General features: G+C 32.5%; 1 protein-coding gene across 5 annotated transcripts in view; it reads left to right on the forward strand.

Annotated features, from left to right (window-relative positions):
• The window catches only part of Elp1 (elongator complex protein 1), a 145,892-nt gene that overhangs the window by 83,489 nt on the left and 38,379 nt on the right, over positions 1-24,024 (forward strand). For all 5 annotated transcript variants that reach the window (XR_013032332.1, XM_076517610.1, XM_076517611.1 and 2 more), the window contains 8 exons: positions 9,851-10,007; positions 10,356-10,539; positions 10,895-10,973; positions 11,224-11,303; positions 13,189-13,329; positions 21,166-21,225; positions 21,397-21,482; positions 23,280-23,434. Coding sequence is in view for 4 of the 5 variants with exons in the window: in XM_076517610.1 (XP_076373725.1) it covers positions 9,851-10,007; positions 10,356-10,539; positions 10,895-10,973; positions 11,224-11,303; positions 13,189-13,329; positions 21,166-21,225; positions 21,397-21,482; positions 23,280-23,434 (942 nt within the window). In the remaining variant the exon portion in view is untranslated. The remainder of the gene's footprint in view (positions 1-9,850; positions 10,008-10,355; positions 10,540-10,894; positions 10,974-11,223; positions 11,304-13,188; positions 13,330-21,165; positions 21,226-21,396; positions 21,483-23,279; positions 23,435-24,024) is intronic.

Here is a 24,024-nt window from a genome sequence, read left to right on the forward strand (position 1 = left end):
AAGTCAAACAAGTATAATCCCCATTGAAAAATTGTTGTGATGTGTAACTTTCTTTACAATGACGTCTTATACTGCTAAATTAGGGATGGCTAGCGTAGATATCACTCATGCAGCTTTGCGCGAAATTTGAAAACAAACAAACAAACTTAGGGCATATAGAAACAAACCATGTAACTCCAGTTTCTTCACTAAGAGTATTTTACCAATGTCTTTCATCACTATCCCATGAACTGCTTTTTTGGTGATGTTGGTTTATTTCGTCAAGTGTTTTATCTCTTGGAGTTTTTTCAACATATCATGTCTGTCTGGAGTGAGGATTGGTAGTTTGAATTCTTGCACAACTGAGGTCATGCCTGGAACATCCCGTGCTAACTCCTTTGAGAGACTTCAAGCCTGCATCCTCCTTATTTGGTATTGTAACCGGCTAGTGTTCATGTTTTTGTTATAACATTTATTTCAACCTGCTATTTGCTTCTTCAAAGCATTAAATGTGAATATACTTAGTATTTGTATTCCACAAATGCTTCACACATAAAAATGAAACAAAACAATTTCCACTTAACATGGCAAATACATAAAGCCTACCTAAAATTCACTAATATTGTGGCAAGCAGAACCAAAACCATAAACTGAACACAGTTCAAAACAGACAAAAGAAAATTCAGAATTAAAAGTAAAAATTGTGAAATACGATCATAATGAAACTGAAAACGGTAAAAATATCAAACAAACCGAACTAAAAAGAATTAAATGACAACTAAAAATAGTTTGTAAATTGAATGAAATATTTATGAGATACACACATTTTGTATGGAATATTGTTGAATTTTTGTAGTACTCCTCAGCAGAAGTCTGATAGCAAGCTGTTTTGACAGTCCAAAACCCTAGAAAGTCAGTTTTGCTTGTGAAAATTACATTGGCACCACTAGTTTGTTTTTACTGCATCATCAACTGATGTTCTGTGTAAATAATATCTTGTGGTCAACAGTGTTGCCACTATCATTCTAACTGTGCAAACTCTAGCATATCTTTGGGGCAGGAAGTCAGTGTTACCAATTTTAGGTGGCAGAGTTCCAGTTGTTATGGCCCCCACAATAGCAGCTAGAATGTCCACTGATAAACTGTAAATGCTTCTGAGATTATAGAAAAAATATTCTAGTGTTGGCTGTCTTGTAGACATCTTTGAGGTGTCACACCATGTCATTTCAATGTGAAATAGAGCCACTGGATTCTTTTGTCGAATATTAGATGGGTTGGTTCATCTTCTTTGTCTCAGGATAGGCACAGCGATGGTCGGCCTCTTGTAATGAAACAAATTTGATGGAGTTACAAACAGCTCCTCAATCTACGTAGCTACAGCGTTTAGTCAGGGCTCCCAGAATTAATAAGTGGTCAGGCAAACTGTGTAGGTTTGGTGTAAAATCGAATACTATGGAGGTCAGACTTAAATGACCTTTTGCTATGTTCATTGCCAAGATAATACAACAACCAAAGATTTATATTAAAGATTTTGCACTTTAAACTTCTATCTCAGCCTATGATGGATCGAAGGCTCAACAAATAGTGTAAAATTAAGTTACCCAATCAATCAGGTCACAATTCAACTTTTTCTAGAAAAAAAAATTACCTTTTGAGATGTAGCCATAACGAACAGTATTAGCGATAAATGCATTACCTCACCCCTAACTGCAAGAATGCAGAGACCATTGTGTAACTTTGTGCTAAACAACAGCACCTACTGCATTGTATGGTACAATGCCCATACATTTTACAAATACCCTCAGACCATGCGGGCCTCTGGCAGCGGGATTTTCTGTCTGTGAGTACATAGACATAGACACAAGCTTTTCCAAAGTTGCCTGGTTGTAAAAGTGGTGTTACTCTGTTCATATATTTATGTTGGAATTTACCACTTAATAGACTTTCATTTATTCTTAATCCATACTCCTTATTAGCTTTTGATAAGATATTGAAGTTTCATTTATTTATCTATCGATTCACTGCATATTTCTTAACACTCGGCTGTAACGTAGATATGAAAGTTGCATCATTTCATGTACACGTTTTTAATATTTTAGTGGTGGAACCCATATAATCTCAATTACATTTAGGACATCTATACTGATATATCACATTTGATGTTGATAAATGGATATTCGATCTTCATATTTAAAACCCTCTTTTTATTCTACACACTGGCTCAAATACACAGCTGAATTCTGTTCCTTAACTTATTTCTAATCTTTATCATTTATTTTATGGTATGTGGTAAAACAAATGTAACATATTGTTTCGTTATTTTCCATGTGAATGTTATTGGAATCATCCCCTATTAGTTAAATTGCCCTAGATAACTTGATTTATAATATTTTTTGGAAAAGCATTTTTATTAGGAATTTTTTAATATTTTTTATCTCTTCATGAAAAAGTATCATATTTACTGATTGATTCATACACTCGGTGAACCAACATTTATACCATATTTTTCTTAAAAGTTTCAAGACTAGAATATAATTTATTTTCATGGAAATTTTCACATTCAGATTTTCTACCATTGCTATAAAAAATAAAATCTAAGAAAGGAAGTTTATGATTATGCTGGTGTTCAATAGCAAATTTAATACTGAGATGTTTATTACATACATACATAAAAATATGTAAAAACGGCTGGTTTGGGTTGAGAAAATTTTTATGTAGATGAGCGAACAACGTTTCAGCCTTCTTCGGTCATCGTAAGGTTCACAAAGAAAGAAAGAGGTAATTGACTGATAGCTGACTTCAAGTTTGAAGGGGATTGTGTAAGTGAGTGTAGGAATGTAGAGCGTGCTTAGATGTGTGATTATATTTATTAATGTAGGTATAAAGGTATTCCTTTGTATTGGTTTATTCTGAGCTTGAGTTGTTATATAAGTAAGGCTTCTTTAATTTTGCATTTGTTTATGTTTGTTTCTTTATTTAGTATTTGTGTGTTTTCTATGGTTATTTTGTGTTTATTTGATTTGCAGTGTTAGAAAATGTGTGAAGGTGACCTTTTGTGTTCTTTGAATCTGGTTTCCATTTTTCTACTTGTTTCTCCAATATAGAAGTTGTGGCAGTTATCACATTGTATTTTATAAATAATGTTGATATGGTGTTTGTCAGTGTAGTTTTTATATAGTATAGACCTTAATTTTGTGCCTGGTTTTTGAATAAATTTGGTATTAACTGGAATGTCATATTTTCTAACTAGTTTCTACCAAATGTTGGTTATTTTTCTGCTGATGTCGGGAATATATGGTATGCAGCAATTTTCTGGTTTCATGACTTTTCCTTCACTCATAAGTTGAGCTTTTCTTGTTTTGTGCTGTTCTCTATTTGCAGACTTTTATAATGCATTCCACAAGCCTTCAACCCTTCTTCTGTCATAATCCAAAGTTCTAAAATGTCTTTCATGTATATCACTATGTGTGACCTTCCCACGATTATTTTGACACTTTTATGCGACTCTCTATATGCCACCACTAAACAATAACTTCTTATTTGGCAGTGCTTTAGTGCAGATATCTTTCTTTAGAACAATTATTACCCCAGTAGTGGTTTAACTTTCTTTCACTTTGTTCACATTAATGTTGTTCAAATCAACTTTGTTCTACTTCATTTCACCTCCTTTTGAGTGTTTAATTTACCCATGTTTGTCATATATTTTTGGTGGTTGCATGTTACGCGTGAATTCTAAAGTTGCTGTTCCAATTTGTATGCATGTCACTTATCTGTTCTGGCATTTTCTCATCTGAGAAGTTCACAGTCCTTGTTTATGAGGAGAAGAAGCATTATATGGAATACATGTTGTCCCCTGTTTGTGCCTTTATTCTTCCTGTACTTTTTGAACCTAACTATACATCTGACCCCACCCTCCACCCGAGTTTACCATGCATTCCCACACCTTCTCAAGAGCTCTAGCCATCATAGGTTTACCTAATGCTCATATCTCATGGATGTGTTTTTTCTATTTCTTGCTAATGTTTGCCTTTTTTACTTTTCAGGTGGGCTCCTACATTTTAGACCACAGTTGTGGGTTCAGTTTAAATATTTGGGGGACATGTCCCAAAAAATCTTTGTTCATCCTACTTATGCTCCATTTTCAAGTATTGACTTTCTTTGTCCTCCCTAAGACTTTTCATAAGAATTCTATGAGGTTTTAGTGTTCTCATATTCCTGGCTGTTCATTGAGCTTTGGATCATTTGTCTTCTCTTGCTATGGGTCTTTTTTCTTTAATCCATACATATTAATTTATTTTGATGATGTGTCATGCCATGGGTGCTTTCCCTTACTTGATCAATTGCTTTTTCTCCTACAGATCTTGTGTGGTCTTTGCATACTGCCATTTTTAGTGGGTCTGTCTGCATATGAGTGCACACCTTATGAATGCTTTTACCACTGTACTCAATCCAATATTATCTTGGTCCATCATTTCCCTTTTTTGCAATCTTGACACTCAATGCTTTCAGCTATGATTGATCTCGTTTGTTTCTTTATTTTCACCCTCCCATCCATTCCCTTCTTTGGGTGTTCTCCTTCATCCATGTTACTTCTTGCATGGCCATTTTGGTGGCTCCTTTTTAGCCCACTGAACCTTTGTTTTGTCAATTCCTCTAACTATAGGTGATTCCTCCCCTTCCTTTTTCCTTCCATATCAACCTGCTTATCAAACTGGTCACTGCCATTTCATTTTACACCGTCTGTCACCTATCTCCATTCCTTTCAGCTCTGTCAGTTACCAAGGCATCCATTCTGGGATATCATCTTGGTCTTTCCTGCTGCGATCTTACCTCTGTATACAGCTATATCTGTGCAATTCCTGTTTCATGTCTCTTTGATTGTGTGTTTCTTCCTCCACCCAGCCTTTGATCATCAGTAGGATGGATAATTTTGCTGTCAGTGTTACCAGATTTTTGCATCACCACATCTCCCTTATCCTTTATCTGGATTGTACTTTCCTTTCTACAGCATCTGTAGCTCATGATGTTCAGGTCTCTTTTCTCATATTTGCCAATCCTTGATTTCTTATTTCTTCTCTTCTCTTGATCCATATGCACTTTTCTGTCTGTTTGTGTCCACAATTGTTATATTGCTTTCTTCTGGGGTCCTTGTTCCCACCTGTTTCTTCTTTGCAACCTTCTTGTTCTTGTGATCTTTTCCCAGTTAACCAAACCACTTGGGTTGATATTTGATCCAGGTGGCTTATTCTCTAACACCAACTATTCTTCTTCCTTGTCTCTCATCTTTGTTGGCCATTGGAAGAGATTCTAGTGTAGGGTATGTGGAGGATTTTGCATATATTCATCTCCCTCTACCTACATAATATTGCTGTTTATGATTCCTTGGGATATTGCCTAATGACTATGGCTCTTTTTCTTATGGATATCACATTTGATGAGTTCTTATTAATGCTTTCTTTTTTTCAGAGGTTTCTGTTTCATTTTGAATCCTACTCTGTGACAAGTGATGCTGTTCTGTCTGTACTTTGAATGGGTTTCACTTAGATAGCTATAATAATTTGCAGACATATTTCCATCAAATCTGCACTGTAGGTAATGTTGATTCCTATATTTCCATGGCTCTGTACACTCACTCTGGAGATGGAGTGTTTCAGAAGATCCCTTGAGTGTAAATTTCTTGTAATACTTGCATTATAATATGCCTGTCCTGGACTGTACCACACTTGGACAGCATGAGTAAAGCAGAAGAGGATTGCTTCCCATCCCTCAATTAAATAAATTGGTGTGGGCTACTTTTAAAAATAGAGGTTTATGATCACACATTGCACTGTCTTGGGTGTTGAAGTTCCTGTGAACCCAGTGCAGTATGGATGTCCTTACTAGTTCCAAGCTTCTGGGGTGGTTAAACATGGAGGCAACCTGCTGGATGAGTTTCATAATGATACCTATAACCATTCAGTTTGTAGTTGGTGGTGTTGTTTTACTGGTGTAGAGGGAGTTACAAGATATTCTGGAGGGGGAGATTTTCCTGTAGTTGAGACACCCAAATGCAGTTTACCCCTCCAGTTGGGTGTATTTCTCCTACCCTTGTGTTGATGTTGGTACCCAGAGAATGAGGTTTTGGATACTGAATGAACTTGTCACATAGGTCCTTACACAGGATTATGTTGCCTATCTTCCCCTCTGTTTATTCTTCTGTATAGTGAGTTGCAGAAGGTTTTTGAAGTATGTTTCTCTTTCTCTCTTGGGTTTTCCCTTTTCATGAGGTTGTTGATGACCTTGGGTGGTTTTGGATTGTTGATGGTTCTGAGGTTCAAGTGCATGCAACAGACTTTCTTCATATTCTGGATGACATACTCTCAGGTTCCTGACATTAAACTGCCCTATGTATTCCTGGAGTCTTTTGAAATGTTTCTTATGAACTCTAGGATTTAAGGTGAAGATGGTATATGTCCCTGTCCCACCCTTGTGAGGATCTTGGTACCCAGCAAGTGAAGTTTTGGATGTTGTTGACTTACCCTGTGTGTTCCTTGAGTCTTCAGATAGGTTTCCTCTGGACTGTAGGACTTGAGGTGAAGACGGTCTAGGTTTTTATCTTTTTCTCATGAAGATGTTGATACCAAACAAGGTTTTGGATGTAATTGACTTTTCAAGTGAATTCTGTTTCACTCTACACCGTGGGGCACATAATCTCTTACCAACATTCTATTGTGGGATTGAATGATTCTACTTTTATATCTTTTTGTTTCACCATCCTGTCCCAAGTGGATCTACCCTTTTCTTATTCCACCATGTCTAGTCATTTTGACTTTATTGTTTGTCATGGCAAAGAGATACCTGGTCAATGTGGTGTATTGACCTTCCTCAGATTTTTTCATCTGTTCTTAATTTAAGGGGTGTTTTTCAGATGCTTCTAGAGGACACACCTGTGCTTCACTTGCATCAGTCCTTCCTTCAATTCAAGCCAGTCTTGTTAGTGGTAGGCAATTACCATATTGGAAGTTATAATTTTCCTAAATTAAAATGTACTGCTGGTAGGTTTTTTTCACCTTTCATACTTCCCACACACTTATGGTGCTTGTATCTTGAGCTAAACTTTGAAGTGAGAGTTTGGTGGTGGTGTATAGAGAGAGTTGTGTCATGTGACAGTAGTACTGTACTATTGGTGGAGAGGTGATACATAGTGATTTACATGAGAGACATGTTGGAACTTTAGATTCCAACAGAGGAAGGGTTGAAGGCATGTGGCATGTGTTCAAAAAGGTATGCAAATAAAGGCTAGCACAAAATGAGAAAAGCCAATCTTGGGAGAAGAGGGTAGTACATTTTTATATAGAAAAACTCTTACTTTCAAATGTATGTTTGTTTTGTAAAAAATGGTTTATCATGACAAAATTTTACAAATTTTCCAGAGTAAAAATGATAAAAATAAATATTTATTAACTGAAAGTTAGGTTTTATTTAGTAAGCTTAGCATTTCATACTATTCATTTGAGTATTTACACTGTGAAAATGAAAAGTCATAGTGATATTTTAATGACATCAAACAAATCCAGAAAGGGTTATAATAACTTAGTGGTTGTTTAAATAAAAGTAATTTACTTGAAGCTTCTTTATCATTATTCTCTGAACTAAGTTTTCAAATGAGCAATCTTACTGTTATTAGGAGGATCTGTTCATCTATTGCTAAGATCTTAAATTAATTAGATTGGACAACATCACCACTTTCCTACAGGGCATTTTCAAGAACATTAGACTTAGTAAGATTAACATGTTCTTGTACTGATGTTATCAATTTTTTTTAGTGGAACAGATGTAGACTTATATTTGTAAGAATGGCTGGTATGGATAGAGAAAGCTCTATGTAGAGGAGCAAACAATGCTTTGACCTTCTTTGGTCATTGTGAACCTGATGATGACTGAAGAAGGTAAAAACATTGTTCACTCCTCTACATAGAGCTTTCTCTACCAATACCATTTTTACATATATATTTTTCTGTTCAAGTGGGTTTTCTCATTATCACAGTTGTAGACTTGCTAACAGCATAAACAATTAAATTTATAAATAAAAACTGATGACAGTAGAGCAGAAATTAAGTTCTTAAATCTCAAGAAAGACTAAGTGAAATAAGATCTTACTGTTTGGCCTGTTATATTTTTAACACTGTATTTTTTATTTAGTTCCTGAGGAAATTTCAAAAATTAGGAGAGTTCATGGTTAATTGTACTTCAACCACATGCTGTCATATTCATTGCCAATGATGTTTTGCTTAATCCATAGCTTACTGGGCCAGCTGGGTCATAACAAACACAATACCATATATAATAGTGAAATTTGATTTATAACCTCTAATTTGATCCAAATTTATTGAAATAAGTTCATAAAATAGTAGTTTAGTAAAATTTTAAATGCAAGTTAACAAACTTTATGACATGGCCTTTGATCCATCCTGATAGGGTTAATAAACTTATCAAATTATTAACCCTTGCACAAATGTCATAAAAATGTTTTTAAATTATTTTTGTCACTTATAAATAGTTCCATAGAATTGGAGCTATTTATACACATTCACCAACAATTTCCAAATGGCTTTTGCATTGTTTTAAAATTATCCATGTCATTTAAAGAGTAGCCTCATAACATTGGAGGTAATGATGCTAATGCACCAATAATTTCCAAGCATCTTTTTTATTATATCTAAAACATTTAGTATGTGTAAAATTTCAAAACACAAGCACTTTCAAAAGGTCACCAGAGGCAAACCAAGGATTATAGGATTTTGCATTTTTGTATTAAATTCTTTTTTTGAAACTGTTTTCATAGCATCATGAAATATGTAGTATGCGTACTCTAAATTTGAAAAATACTGTTTTTGACCTCGTGGAAAATTATATGATGAAAAATAATAATAATATTTACCATAGGTTGATAACTCAAAATGATGAATTGCATGAATATACATTTATTTGGAACAGTATTTACACAGATGTGTATAGTAGTACTTTTTGTAAACTGTTGCATTTCAGGTTGCATCTACGAATACCTGGTTCCCACAAGAGTTTAGTGCATACTACATAAATTCTACAATAGCTTGCACAAACCATTTTTTTCCAGAAACGTTGAATGCTAGTCTAAACATGCTATAATATTATTGCATAGGTCATTAGTTAGGCCACATTTGGAGTACTGTGTTTAGTTTAAACATTGACTTGTTCAACAGGGTTAAGAGGAAGTCTACTGCAAGGGTACCTGGGAAGGAAAAATTGTAATACAAGGATAGGTTAAGATCTCTAAACTTATTATTTTCTCTTTAAAAAAAGTGAGAGTGGATCTGATTTAGGTATTTAAGATTGATAGAGTTCATGCACCATCTTTCTTTGTATTTAATAATGAGAATAATAAGATAAGAGGTAACAAGTATACTTTTTGGTAGGACAGGCATCATTTTCAGCTAAGACAGCTTTACTTTTCTGACAGAGTGGCTGGTCTTTGGAATGTATTGCATTCAGATGTGATAGAAACAATTCATTTAAGAAAGTTTAAGGGAATGCTTGATAAATACATAAATTATAAGGGCTGCTTTTGATTATTTGTAGTATTTAATTTAATTTAGTGGATAAGATATCACAAGTGGATCATAAGGTTCCTTTTTGCTCTTTAATACTTCTTTCTGTTGTTTTATTGACAGAGGCATTTATGATGTTAAAAAATAATATACAATCAAAAACCATATGAATTATAAAATTATGAAAGTTAATTATCAAAGAATTTTTTTAGAAGTTCACCTCCAAAGAAGAAATTTGTACTGAAAGAAGCAGGTGCTTGTATTACTTTGGTACTGAAAGTAATTTTTCATTTTACCTGATGTAGGACCGAGTGCTGGGTCTAACCGAGAGGTTTCATTTCTACTGTGACAATGTGCAACTTTCCAGCAACTGCACTTCATTTTGTTGCAATAGAGATTTCTTATTTATAACCACACATGACCATACTCTGAGAAGTCTGAGTCTTGGCTATGAACTACCTCGTATGTACATCTCAGTTTTAGTTGAATATTTGTAAGAGTTAAGAATATGTTGATAGTATTCCTCAGTTATAGTTCCTAAACTGTTATAAATCTTCTGTGTTGCAAGTATGATTAAATTTGAAACCTCTGTGCCATAAGTTTTGTATTCTATATTGTCTAAGGATTTTTGAAAGTGTTCATGAATACTGTATGTGTAACAATATGATAACAAAAAATACTTTAGTAATATTAAAGATTTATGAAAGAATTATACAAAAATTTATGTTGAAGACATACATTTTAAAAAGAAAAACAAAATAAGTATTGTAAGTTTTATGTATATTAATTATGTGTTTTTCTTTTTAACAGAAATCATGGAAGGTAGTTTAGTACATGACAGTAGAGAGAATATTCGGTATATAGAGAGAGGATCAAGAATTGTTGTGACAGTATCATGTGATACAAAAGTCATATTACAAATGCCACGTGGAAACATTGAGTCCATCCATCCTCGTAGTCTTGTTTTAGCTAAAATTCTTAGTCTCCTAGACAAGTAAGTATGGGTTGCTATAATAAAGATAACATAAATACACGAATAAGAAACTAGTTATCAAAGTATCTTACCTATGTCAACCAGCAGTTCCAGATGTAGGCTGCTAACTTCACATTTAAATGTGCATTATTATTTTGTTGTTTGACATTATTGTACACGTGTATACACACTCATTTATGTAAACGTTAGACCCATTTATCTTTTTTCCAAACATTCAAAATTTTAAATGTTTTATTGCAAACAAGATTGAATTAATACAGTCTTTGTTTGCAACTTTATATATTTCTTAGAGCAAAAAGCTAATTAAATTTAGTTTTAGAAATAAAATTAACATTAGTGATTTTTCTATCTTCAGCCTTTGTTTTGGACAAGCTTTGGAAATGATGAGAAAACATAGAATCAATACTAATCTCCTGTATGATCACAACCCACAAGTAAGTGTGTATTGTATCAAGCTATGAGTGAATAAAAAGAAAATTTATACAAAAGTTTCTCAGTTCTTTTATAACCTTAACTTTTGAAGACTATATTTCTAAGTTGTTTTTTGTTAAAGCAATAAAATATTGTAATCTATAGTTACATAGAAGTAAATCTAAAGTAACAATCATGACTTGCATGGAACATATCAGAAATGAAATACTTTTCTTCAACCTAATAGTTGGCATTTATCAAACACTGTTTCAGGTTTTTCTGGAGAATACAAGGATGTTTGTGGAACAAATTAATGACATTTCCAGGATAAACTTGTTTCTTATGGATTTAAAGTTAGTATCTATCATCAGGTCAAATGTTTTTCATATTTGTATGTCACAGTTATACTGCATCACTTGTTTTATATATTGTAACTCTCTCAATATGGGCTCAGTTGATTTTAACAGCTATATGATGTCTTTGTACTTTTTTAAAGTTGTTTTACAATTACTACTTCTGACCTTCAATATAGTTTGTATATTTTCACAAAATTTGACAGTCTTTCAGATAATATAAGCCTTTCACATGCAAAAAAGTGTATTATTTAGTTAGGTATTTTAAATAAAATAAATATTTGTTCACAAATATATTGAATATTTGTTCTGAATAGTTTGTGTGCAATGCAATTTTCATGTTAAAGTAAAAAATACTTTTTCTGATTTTTTCTGATATCAGAAATCCTGAATTTCCTTTGTGTAATCCCTGAAACCTCTTAAAATGCATTTCAAACGTCTTCTTCAGTAAAACTTTATAGTTTATCAGTTGTTATTCTCTATCCTATGTGAAAATGGAATCTGTCAATTAGAATGAACTTTTAATTACACAAAAAAAAATTATCCTTCTTTTTCATTTTAGAATGACTTCAGATTTTGACATGAAACTATATTAATTTATCCTAAGTATCTTGAAGCTCATACTAGTGGACATCTACTTATAATTGAATTTTATTGCCCTTTGAACCATGTCTAACCACTGTCCATGCCATTATAAGTTGTAAATCACTTGGAGCATGTGTAGTTCACATTATGTTATTGAATTACCTTATCCATGAGCTATTATTAGGTGCTTCCATGTGTGCCTTGTAAAATATTTTTATTATATTATCACTTATTTTACTTAATCTAGTCTTAAATAACCTAAAAAGATCCCTCTTTTTACATTTGTTACTTTTATTATTATAAATAAAGAACAAACATGACAAACAAGAAATAAAATACTTAACCAAACTTCTTTTTTTCTTGCTCTTGATTGCCAAAGAGAGTTAACACTAATTTTTTATACTTATCATAGTACTGCACTTAATACATTTTATTTAATTAGATAATGCACCAAACAATATAGACTGATAATATTCAAAAAGTAGACAGATTGTCTTACCTTATAAAATGTTTCTGGCTTTCTAACTTCAACAAGTCATCATAAATTCATCTTTGATAGTTGTTAACATGTGCACAGGAATGATGATTGTACTCTTGGTGAAATTGACATTGAACTTTTCAGAACAAGATATATGCAATACATTATTTTATAGTTGAAAACTTTGATTATTTAATATATTTAATTCTTACATCTAATTAGATATTACCTGTTAAATAATTAACAGGTAATAGATGTAAGAGAGAACTATCAATGAATTATGAAAGGATGTGATAGGTGGGTGTGGCAAGTGGAGTTATGATTTTTTTATTCGATAGCTCTGTAACCAAACAGAAGTGAAAACTATAATAGATATAGCTTGTCGGAACAATGAGAATTTTATACAGAGCAATTTACATTGAATTTAATACTTATTAGAGGGGTGGTCAATAAAATAGAGAAGAGAAAGTGCCACATGTGTCACATTAGGGAAATTCAGGATTTTTTTAAATATTGCCTTGTAGAATTAAGAAATTAAAACTTGTATACTATTAAGATATAGATTTTATGCTATACTAATTGGTATAACATAAACAAAAAGTAGTTTAATAACATTTTGAATCTAAGACACCGTAAATTTCTTTCATGCACATTTAAGGATACTCGTGGCAATAGGGTTAAATATGAAGTGACTAATAATATTTTTTATATTAATTGCAAAATCTGTAGCATGGAAATATATCAGGCTATTTCTGTTGTTAGCACATTTGGTTTTACATTGAATTTACTTTGATTAAAACAATAGTTATAAATTTTTTATAGAGAGGATAATGTTGCCAAAACAATGTATAGTAGTGCCTACTATCACAAGGAGCAAGTCAATTACATTCCATCTAGTGGAAACAAAGTGGACATTGTATGCGATGCTGTAAGATTAGCATTATCGAAAGCAGAAAGTGATTGGTAGGAGTTGATTTCTGTGTGTTTTTTGAAGATCATGTTAATGTGTGAGTAAATACTGTGTGGATAAGCAAATAATTGCATTGATATAACAGAATGTTATATCCTAAGGTGTTCTAAAATGTCAGTAAACAAATCTACAGTTATTAAAGAATATTGGATGTAGCATATTGTGAAATTACTAAATAAACATAATGTTATAAACAAATATGCAGGTTCTATAAGTATTTAGAAGACCAGTAAATAAAGGGAATAGGTACGAAATAATTTACGTATAATTTAATTTAAAGATATGAAGTTAAAAGATGTATAATTATATATTCAGGCCTATGTATATTAAAATGCTTTATTTATTAGAGACAAACTAAAAGTTTGGCAATTCCAACTGCAGATGTAAATAAATGAAAATAATTAAACAGTGTTCCATTTTAAGAGTTATTGCATGATCAGCAGAAACAATGAGTACAGACAAGACTTTTTCAGCACCACTTGGTTCACTTATTTTAAAAAACAGAAAACTGGAGAAAATCTAATGAAAGCAACAAAACTGTATTTATAATACAGTCTGTCTGTAGTTGTAGTTGAACAATTAGAAAATTGGCACTGTAGTAAGTTTCTGTTCCATGTAACATGTACAAGGTATTAGTAATACATAGAGTCAGTTAGGACAAAATTTACTTTTATAAAATAATAGAATAAGTTCCTTGAGGCCCAACATGGCCAGGTGGGTTAAGGCATTTTACTCGTAATTTGAGGGTCGCTGATTTGAATCCTGCTCACACCAAACATGCTCGTCCTTTCAGCTGTGGGGGCATTATAATGTGATGGTCAATCCCACTATTTGTTGGTAAAATAGTAGCCCAACAGTTGGCAGTGGGTGGTGATGACTAGCTGCCTTTCCTTTGGTCTTACACTGCTAAATTAGGGACAGCTAGCTCAGATAGCTCTCGAGTAGTTTTGTGAGAAAATCAAAACAAACAAACAAGTTCCTTGATAGGACAAGGTACAGAAAGTATTGTCTTGGGTCAAATTTATTAAATAATCCCATGTATATTTAGTATGTTCCAAAGCAGATCTTAAAAAAAAAAGTTTCTTAGATAAGAAATATATACTACAAGAGAATAAAGGAGTAATGTATGTAGCATTGAATGCAAGACAGCAAGAAAAACAGAAGGTTTTAATTTAGCATTATTTTTAGATATTAATATTGTGCAATTTATTTATATCCTTTTTCTGCAAGATTTTGGTCACTTAATGTAGTTTTATGACTGGTATTCATTGCTTGTTTTTTTCACTATGAAAACACAGTATTAAATACGAGACATTACATATTGAAATTACTTAAAAACTGTATAGCTCTGAACATGGGCTTGGTCAATTTAACCAAACACATTACCTCTTTGTACTAATTTGAAGTAGCCTTTAGAGATTAAATACTTTTAACTGTCAGTATAGTATATATGTATATCTTCACAAAATTGAGCAGTTTTTCAGTTAACATTAAAAGTCGTTCACATCCAGAAACTCGTATTTTTAGTGAAATATATTTGATAAACTAAAACAAAATTTATTCATGAATATATTGTGTATTTGTTTTGAATGGTGCACGTGAGAAGTAATTTTCATATCAAGATTCAAATTACCTTTCCTCATCTTTAAAACCTTCTGAATACATTCCAGACTTTTTTTTTCAATAAAATTTTATATTTTGTATGCTATTTTTTCTATCCTATCTATATGTGGAATTGGTTAAATTGTCCAATCTTGTAACAGTCAATAAAAAATCTAAATAAATCTTAATTATCCCCCCTTTTTTTTTTTCTCCAGAATGTTCTTGTAACAGAAAATTACATTTGTTTATCCTAAGTAGCTTTAAGCATGTAACAATATACATCTATTTATAATTAAATATTATTGTTTTATTGTCCTTTTGATTGTACTTTGAACCATCTCTAACAACTAACTGCACCATTATAAGTTGTAGATCACTCAGGAAATATGCAGCTTACGTTGCACTGCTTAATTATATTAGTTACAAGTTAGTAGAAACTGCTTGCTGGCATGCCTTGTGAAACATTTTTTTTTGTATTATTACTTACTTTACCTCAGGGGTTCCCAACCGGTGGGTCGCGACCCCCCAAGGGGTTGCGAAGCCTTGGCAGGGGGGTCACAAAGCCTTTGCAGGGGAGTCGCTTAGCCTTGTTAGAAGTAGCTTGGGATAACATTAATTTTATTTCATCAATTACATTTTCATGCTGTTACATTTTTTTTGTTTCGGTGCAAAGCAAAACGGGTGCTATGTTAGTTCAATGTCATTAGGTGATATTATGGGTGTATGTATGCGTGCCTGTGAGTGAATGTGCCTGTGTGAATGTGTATGTGTCTGCAACTGTATGTATGTGTGTACTAGTGAGTAGCGAGTATGTGAGTGCACACGCATGTACGTATGCTTGTGTGTCTGTTTAGCTGTGATTAAGTGTGTATGTGTGCTCGCTGTCGACACGTGAGTCACATGTTCGTTGCTGATTGGTGGATGATGAATCGCGCGACTGGCCACGCTTCCTTCCCTCCCAATACTTACCCCATCATTACTCTACCTGCACCCCCCACAAGTAGTCAGTGTAAGATCTACAGTTGCCAAAGTGTTCATTATTCAACATTTTTTATTTTATTTTAACAAGGAGATAAGTAAGCAGTAGAGGCGAGTTGTGTCCATGGCTAAACGGCGCAGATACTCAGAATGCTACCTCAGCATTGGCTTCACCACTGTGCTCGCCAAAGACGGCATCGAGAAACCACAGTGTGTTTTGTGCCATGCTGTCCTGAGTGCAGAGTCAATGAAACCATCAAAACTTGAGCGTCATCTCGAGAGGAAACATCCAGAACACGCAAAGAAGGGTTTGGATTTCTTCAAACGGCATGAACGGTGTCTTAAAAGCCAAGGAATCGATAGAAGTGGGTCGTTTCAGCAGCAGAGTGCAGCCGTAGTGGAAGCTTCATATGAGATTGCATTCGAAATTGCTAAACAAAAAAAGCCTCACACAATTGGAGAAACACTTCTTAAACCCTGCATGATGAAAGCAGTAAATCTTATTCTTGGAGAAGCCAGTGCAAAGAAGATGCAGCAAGTATCCCTGTCAAATAAGACTATACAGAGGCGCCTTTCTAAAATGTCTATGGATGTGAAGGAACGGGTTTTGACTGAAATCAAGGGTTCCCCTTTGTTCTCCTTTCAGCTCGATGAGTCAACAGATGTAAGTCCATGTTCTCAGTTGCTTGTCTTCGTGAGATACATTAATTCAGGTGACATAAAGACGAATTCTTATTCTGCAGTGCACTTGAAACCACAACAAAAGCTGATGATGTCATGGAAAAAGTTTCAACTTTTTTTCAAGACGAAGATCTTCAATGGGAAAACGTGTGTGGGGTTTGTACGGATGGATCAAAATCAGGATTCCAGTCGAGAGTGAAGAAGCTAGCACCTCAAGCAAAGGGCATCCACTGTATGATTCACCGATATGCTCTCGCCAGTAAGACTCTCCCTGCCTCTCTGCAGGAAGTGCTTGTAATCAAAATTGTAAATTATGTGAAGACTCAAGCACTCAACACTCGCCTATTCAAAGAACTATGCAAAGACATGAATGCTGACCATGAAGTCCTCTTCTACACAGCAGTACGTTGGATGTCGAAAGGAAACGTTATTAATCGTGTCTTTGAATTGAAATATGAAATAAAGCTATTCCTGGAGACTCAAGAAAGAAAAGATCTTGTAGCTCACTTCGAAGATGAAGCATGGAATAAAAGGGTTGCGTACCTCGCTGACATTTTTGACCAGCTGAACTAGCTCAATTTGAAGCCTCAAGGAAGGGAAACACGTGTTCTCCTTTTTCAAGATAGTCTTCGGGCCTTTGTTTTTAAACTGCAGAACTGGCGTCAGAAAACCACTCTTGGAAACATCACTATGTTTGAAAAACTTTGTGGAGTGATGGATGAGTCTCAGATCCAACTGGATCAGTTCCTCAAGAATGAGATTACCGAACATCTTCAGTCTCTAGAAAAGGAAGTCAAGCGTTACTTCCCTGAGCTATCACAGGAACAGGAGGCCCTGGTAAGGAACCCATTTTGCACTGAACTTGATGTATCCAGCATCCCAGATGATATCCAAGATGAATTTTTGGATCTAAGGAATGACTCTTCAGCTTGTGATCTCTTCAAGGTGAAATCCGTGATTCAGTTTTGGTGCGCTATGCATCAGTCATACTCCAAAGTCAGCATGATAGGTTTACGTGTCCTTGTTCCATTTGCTTCTACCTACTTGTGTGAGGCAGGATTTTCCACTCTTGTCAGTATAAAAACAAAGAATAGGAACAGATTGGATGTTGGAGATGACATGAGACTGGCTCTAACAAACGCTTGGCCACGAATTTCAAAGCTTGTTGCTGAAATGCAACATCAGGCATCTCACTGGCTGGGTTGGATAGGTGTTCAAACCTATGTTAATATTATTTTAATAAATATATGTTCTTTTTGTGAATTCAGGTTGGACCAATGTGATTTAATTTGCTAATAAATAATTACAGAATTTTTAAATATTTGTTTTTAGATGTTTCTTTCCCTCTTCTTCACAGAAAATAAAATAAAAATTAAGCTGCTGATAGTAAGCCCTAAGTAGGGGGTCACATGGGTTTCAAACTTATAGGTAAGGGGTCGTGAATGCCAAAAGGTTGGGAACCTCTGCTTTACCTAGTTTAACTTAAAAGAGCCATACTTTTACCTCTTAGTTACTTTTATACTAAGAAATAGAGAATAAATATAAAAAATAAAAAGTATTTTTTTCACTGTTGATTGTTGTGGACACTTAAACCTACTTTTTTATACTAATGGGAGTAATGCACTAAATAATTTTTATTTAATTAAATAATACACCAAAGAACATAGAATGATAATATGCAAAACGTAGACTGTTTCTCATAACTATTACAATTTTCTTGCTTTGTAACTATGTGACAAGAGCTATTACAAATTCATTTAAGCTAGTCGTTAATTTTCCCCTGGAAATGAAGCTTGTACTTTGAGTGATAGTGACACTTGTATGTTCAGAACACGATGTTATACAATACATCATTTGATACATGCAAACCTTGACTTTCTACGGGTTATAGGTAATAGATAATTAAACACAAGAGAAAACTGTTAACAAATTCTGAAAGAGAGGATATGACAGGTGGGTGTGGCAGGAGTTGTATGATTTTCTATTCGATAGCTTTGTAACCAAATATTATTGAAGGTTATAAAAACTATGATTTGTCTGAGCAATGATGATTTTATAGTGAGTAATTTATATTAAATTTAGTGCTTATTAGAGGGGTGGTTGATAAAATAAAGATGAAAAAAAAGGTGTCACAATTATCACACTAGAGGAAATTTAGGATTTTTTACATTTCCTTGTAGAATTAAGAACTTAAAAATTATATACTACTAAGATATGGATTATTAGTTAAGATTTTATTCTGTACTAACTAGTATACCACAAATAAAAAGTAGTTTGCAACAAATTTGAATGTCAGACACTAAAACTTTCTGTCATGAGCAGCAATGAGTATGTGTGATGAAAGGGTTAATAATTTAATAAACTGTTGAAGTTTTTGTAACAAACAAGTTTTATAAATTCTTAGGGATTCTTGTCAGATAACTAACACCTTTACACGAATGTTTGCATTTGTCTTTGGAACAAAGCTTAGGGAATATATATGGTGATTGTTTTGAGAAATCTTACGCATGAATGTGTGGAGACCCAAGAGTTCAATACAGATAGCTTGTGGCAATACAGAGGCCTGCATTATACATGTATAATGTTTTAGCTATCCTATGGATATTGTCTGTCTAACATATACAGTCACAGGTGGGTGTGGCAGGAGTTGTATGATTTTCTATTCGATAGCTTTGTAACCAAATATTATTGAAGGTTATAAAAACTATGATTTGTCTGAGCAATGATGATTTTATAGTGAGTAATTTATATTAAATTTAGTGCTTATTAGAGGGGTGGTTGATAAAATAAAGATGAAAAAAAAGGTGTCACAATTATCACACTAGAGGAAATTTAGGATTTTTTACATTTCCTTGTAGAATTAAGAACTTAAAAATTATATACTACTAAGATATGGATTATTAGTTAAGATTTTATTCTGTACTAACTAGTATACCACAAATAAAAAGTAGTTTGCAACAAATTTGAATGTCAGACACTAAAACTTTCTGTCATGAGCAGCAATGAGTATGTGTGATGAAAGGGTTAATAATTTAATAAACTGTTGAAGTTTTTGTAACAAACAAGTTTTATAAATTCTTAGGGATTCTTGTCAGATAACTAACACCTTTACACGAATGTTTGCATTTGTCTTTGGAACAAAGCTTAGGGAATATATATGGTGATTGTTTTGAGAAATCTTACGCATGAATGTGTGGAGACCCAAGAGTTCAATACAGATAGCTTGTGGCAATACAGAGGCCTGCATTATACATGTATAATGTTTTAGCTATCCTATGGATATTGTCTGTCTAACATATACAGTCACACCATTGTAATGCAGGGCTCTTGTGTAATATTTTTGTGTGACCTGAAGTTTAGAGAGTATAATCTAGTGTTTTCTTCTGTTCTCTGGTATTATCAGTGAATTCAGGGAATAAAAAGCACATTTAGTATGTGCAGACTATGTTCATATGAAGTAAAATTCAAAATATTATCATTAACACTCAGACAAATCCAACCAAATGTTCAATTCATTATGAAGAGCAGTTTTACAGATCTTTCTAATGTGATACAGTGTTAACCTCTGGATTATAAGTAGCTGTGATTACATGTGTGCGAAACTGTAAAAATGCAATTAAGGTTTTGTATGGAAAACAAACGTGTGTTGTTTTCAACACTTCTTTGTGATTAACTTATATGCCATATATTTTAATAAAAATAATCCTCCAATTTGTGTACTAGAAAAACAACTATAACATTTTAAATGCATTGATGAAACTCAGTAGCATCAGATCTATAGTTATTTCATCAGAAGAGATTACAAAAACCTCTAATTTAGTAAGTTGTATTATTATGCAATAGTAAATCATGTTGTATAAAAGTTTTTAAAGTATTTTATATTTAATATATTGCACTTTAATAGTATCATATTCATTCTGAAACTTTTTTCAAAGCAATATAACCATCCATACTTCCTATGGTCAGTAATTAAATTTGTTAATGCAATCAGCATTACTGAATAAGCTCTCCATCTGGTATATTTATATAGAAAAATAACTAGTAGTATCATCTAGTAGAAGATCTGTGACAATCTTAATCAGTGTGGGATTGCTGTTTGTGAATTGGAGCCCATGTAATAACACAAGTGTTTTATTGGTATAAAAAAGTGTATTAACAGGACGGTACATGTCACAGGATATGTAACATGTTACAGTGTGAATATACTCATATTCACATAAAATGTAAACTTTATTGTGTCTGCTGCTCTATATCCTTGTATATACTTGAGTGTGTGCATGTGCATGTATATAGACAGGATATAAGTACATATAGGCATAAAAGTAAACATTGGTACTTATACTGGCAAAAAGAACTAACAAGAATAATAACAAAATATTATTCTACTGCCAAAGATCTTCTCTGCTTATCTTTAATTTTATACATAACTACCTCTTGCTTTAGTGTCTGCAGTTATTGTGCAAGTATATCATTACACTATAGTTTTGTAAAGCATACTTTTTGTTGTTGTGTGTAATTGTTTTATTTTAAATACACGTTTAACTAAATTTTTTCCTCATTTTATTTAGGTACTGTACACGTGAGAAATCAGAAGATAATTTGAAGGATGGCAAGCAAAAAAAATTAAAGTTTGTATAGTATTTCAAATTTGCTGCCCTTGTATATTAAAAAAATATTTAAAATGTTAAATCAGTTGTGTATGGAGTCCTTTTTAATGAAACTATATTTGGGTGATTTTAAAATGATATATATCAAAAATGGTTTGTTTTTTAAGAAGCAAACTTTTTTTTCTGTTACAGATACTTATTAGGAATTTTAACTGCACATGTCAAGAAAAAGCAACCTGAACTTGAAGATGCTTTGATAAAAATAAAAAAACTTAAAGGTAGATATAGAATACAAGTAAAATCAACAAAACTAAAGAAGTTTACACTTTTAATTATTTGACTTATCATTGTGTAATTTTGTTTTTGATAAAGAAAAAAAGATTGAACATAATTAAAAAAACATGACTTGCATACAATTAACTTTACAGCAGTCTATGTACACTCTTAATATACACGATAGTAAAATCAACAAAACTAAAGAAGTTTACACTTTTAATTATTTGACTTATCATTGTGTAATTTTGTTTTTGATAAAGAAAAAAAGATTGAACATAATTAAAAAAACATGACTTGCATACAGTTAACTTTACAGCAGTCTATGTACACTCTTAATATACACGATAGTTTTATTAAAAAAACCAAGAAATTTAAAACTGCTTATATTATATCTTGATAAACAAAACAAGCATAGCATGCTATGTAATAAACTGATAGAAAAGTTAATTTCATCTTGCCACTTTTTCTCATTAATTGTAAGTTGAAAGACGTTCATATTTCCACAGACTGTTTTTTGTCTTAGTGTATCCTGCTTCTAATTAAATCATGGCAATATGATTCTGTAATGAGGGTCTAATGATCATATTTTAGTGTAAGAATCTGGTAACGAGGTTTTATTTTGTAAAAGGTTCCAGTGATGACATCTTTTTTATGAGGGTCTAGCAATGAAATCTTGTACCAGGGATCTGGTGATGAGCTTGTTGTGAGGGTCTTGTGATGTGATCTTATTGTAAAGATTGTTGATGAGATCTTGTGTGATAGTCTGGCTAACACAAAACTGACATTTAAAATATGAAATTGCATATATGAATAGTTTCAGAAAATTGTTTTTTATTTCTCATAATCTAACCCAATTTATGAATTCTGGTATTGAGACAAAGGCTTCTTAAACAGTGATTTGTAAGAGACAACAGACTGATCTTATAAGCTATTTTTTACACAATTTTTATTTGTAAAACAACATATAGATTACATGATTTTCTTCATAAAAGCAAGAAATACTACTTTCTGCTGCTTTAGTGTTTAAACCATAATTTTTGTACTTTTAATCTGTTGTTCATTAAACACTAAGAATGCAAGCCAAAGAAAAAAAGTTTTTAGTAGTGTATTTAATTGTAGTTGGAGATTTAGTTTTATATGTTGTAGTTAATTTTCTGCCTTTATTTCATGTTGTACTTTCTATGTGAAGTTCTTTGTACATCATAATTTAATGCAGATCACGTAAGAAAATGAATTTTGTGTGCTGAATAATAAAATGTGTGTGTGTCATACTTTTACTGATATTACATATTGCAAGCAGTTTACCTTTAGATTAATTTTAAATGATGTGTTTAGATAAAAATACTAGTTATAGTATATTATGGTTTTAGGTACTATTTAAGCTAAGAAAAGAATAAATTTAACCATTCTTCACTGATATTGTACTTTAGTGCATTAGAGTAATTTATTCATTTGTAACAATGAATAAATTACATTATAGTTGATACTTTATAAAGAAATTATATTCATTTAACCTTTGTTATGCTCTGTTTACTTTGATATTTAAGTATATTTCAAAAGATCCAAAAGATTGACTGCTTTTAAATAGTTAACTGTTCTTTTCCTGAAGAAGAATAGTCAAATATTCATAAGTGTTTGAGCTAGCTTCTGGGTATTTTAAACTCTGTATGAGTTTTTTTTTGTATCCTTTTGCTGTTTCATCATATTTTTATATTTAGTCATTTTATTTTAACTTTTATAATATTAAATGTGCATGATTGATCAAAAACATTTAATAAACTTGCAAACCTTACTTCCAGACTCAACTTCAAACTGTGATATTACTCCTCTTGTTTCTGCTGATGAAGCATTAAAGTACTTATTATATATGGTGAATGTAAATGAACTGTTTGATGTTGCTCTTGGTACATACAGCTTTGATATGGTTCTAATGGTGGCTGAAAAAACCCAGAAGGTAAGATGAAATTAGAACGTCTTTGTACACAAACATAAAACATGAGTAGAGTACAGCTATACTACCAATATTATGTTAAAAGATAATAGTTTCAGTAGTATAGAATAACATTTACTATTGTAAGGTGGCAGTGAACTCTCATCAAAATGAATTTAAAAAGTGATTTAGAAATAATAATGTTAATTAAAAGTTATATAGAAAATGTCTCTAAAAGGGAAGTTCAGCAACCTAACATTATACATAACTTATGTAATTGCTTGCTATTATTTATTAAAATCACATTAACATCTTCTTTTATTACACACAAGAATGTCTGTTTTTGGAAGGGTTGCTGTTTAAGCGGCTTATTTCACAAATGTTTATTGCATAAAATGTGCAGGACACCTTTTCACATCTATATCATTATACAAATATTTTTGCTCAAGGTGGCAACTGCCAAATATCCCCTAGTCATAAGGTCAAGAGTGACACAATGCAACAATCCCATAAACAATAGAAAAGGTCCTTAACCAGTCAAACTACAGTAGGAAACATATTGGAAACGTCTCTAAAAGGGAAGTTCAGCAACCTAACATTATACATAATTTATG

Source organism: Tachypleus tridentatus, chromosome 8 (assembly GCF_004210375.1).
Source record: "Tachypleus tridentatus isolate NWPU-2018 chromosome 8, ASM421037v1, whole genome shotgun sequence".
NCBI classification, from domain to species: domain Eukaryota; kingdom Metazoa; phylum Arthropoda; class Merostomata; order Xiphosura; family Limulidae; genus Tachypleus; species Tachypleus tridentatus.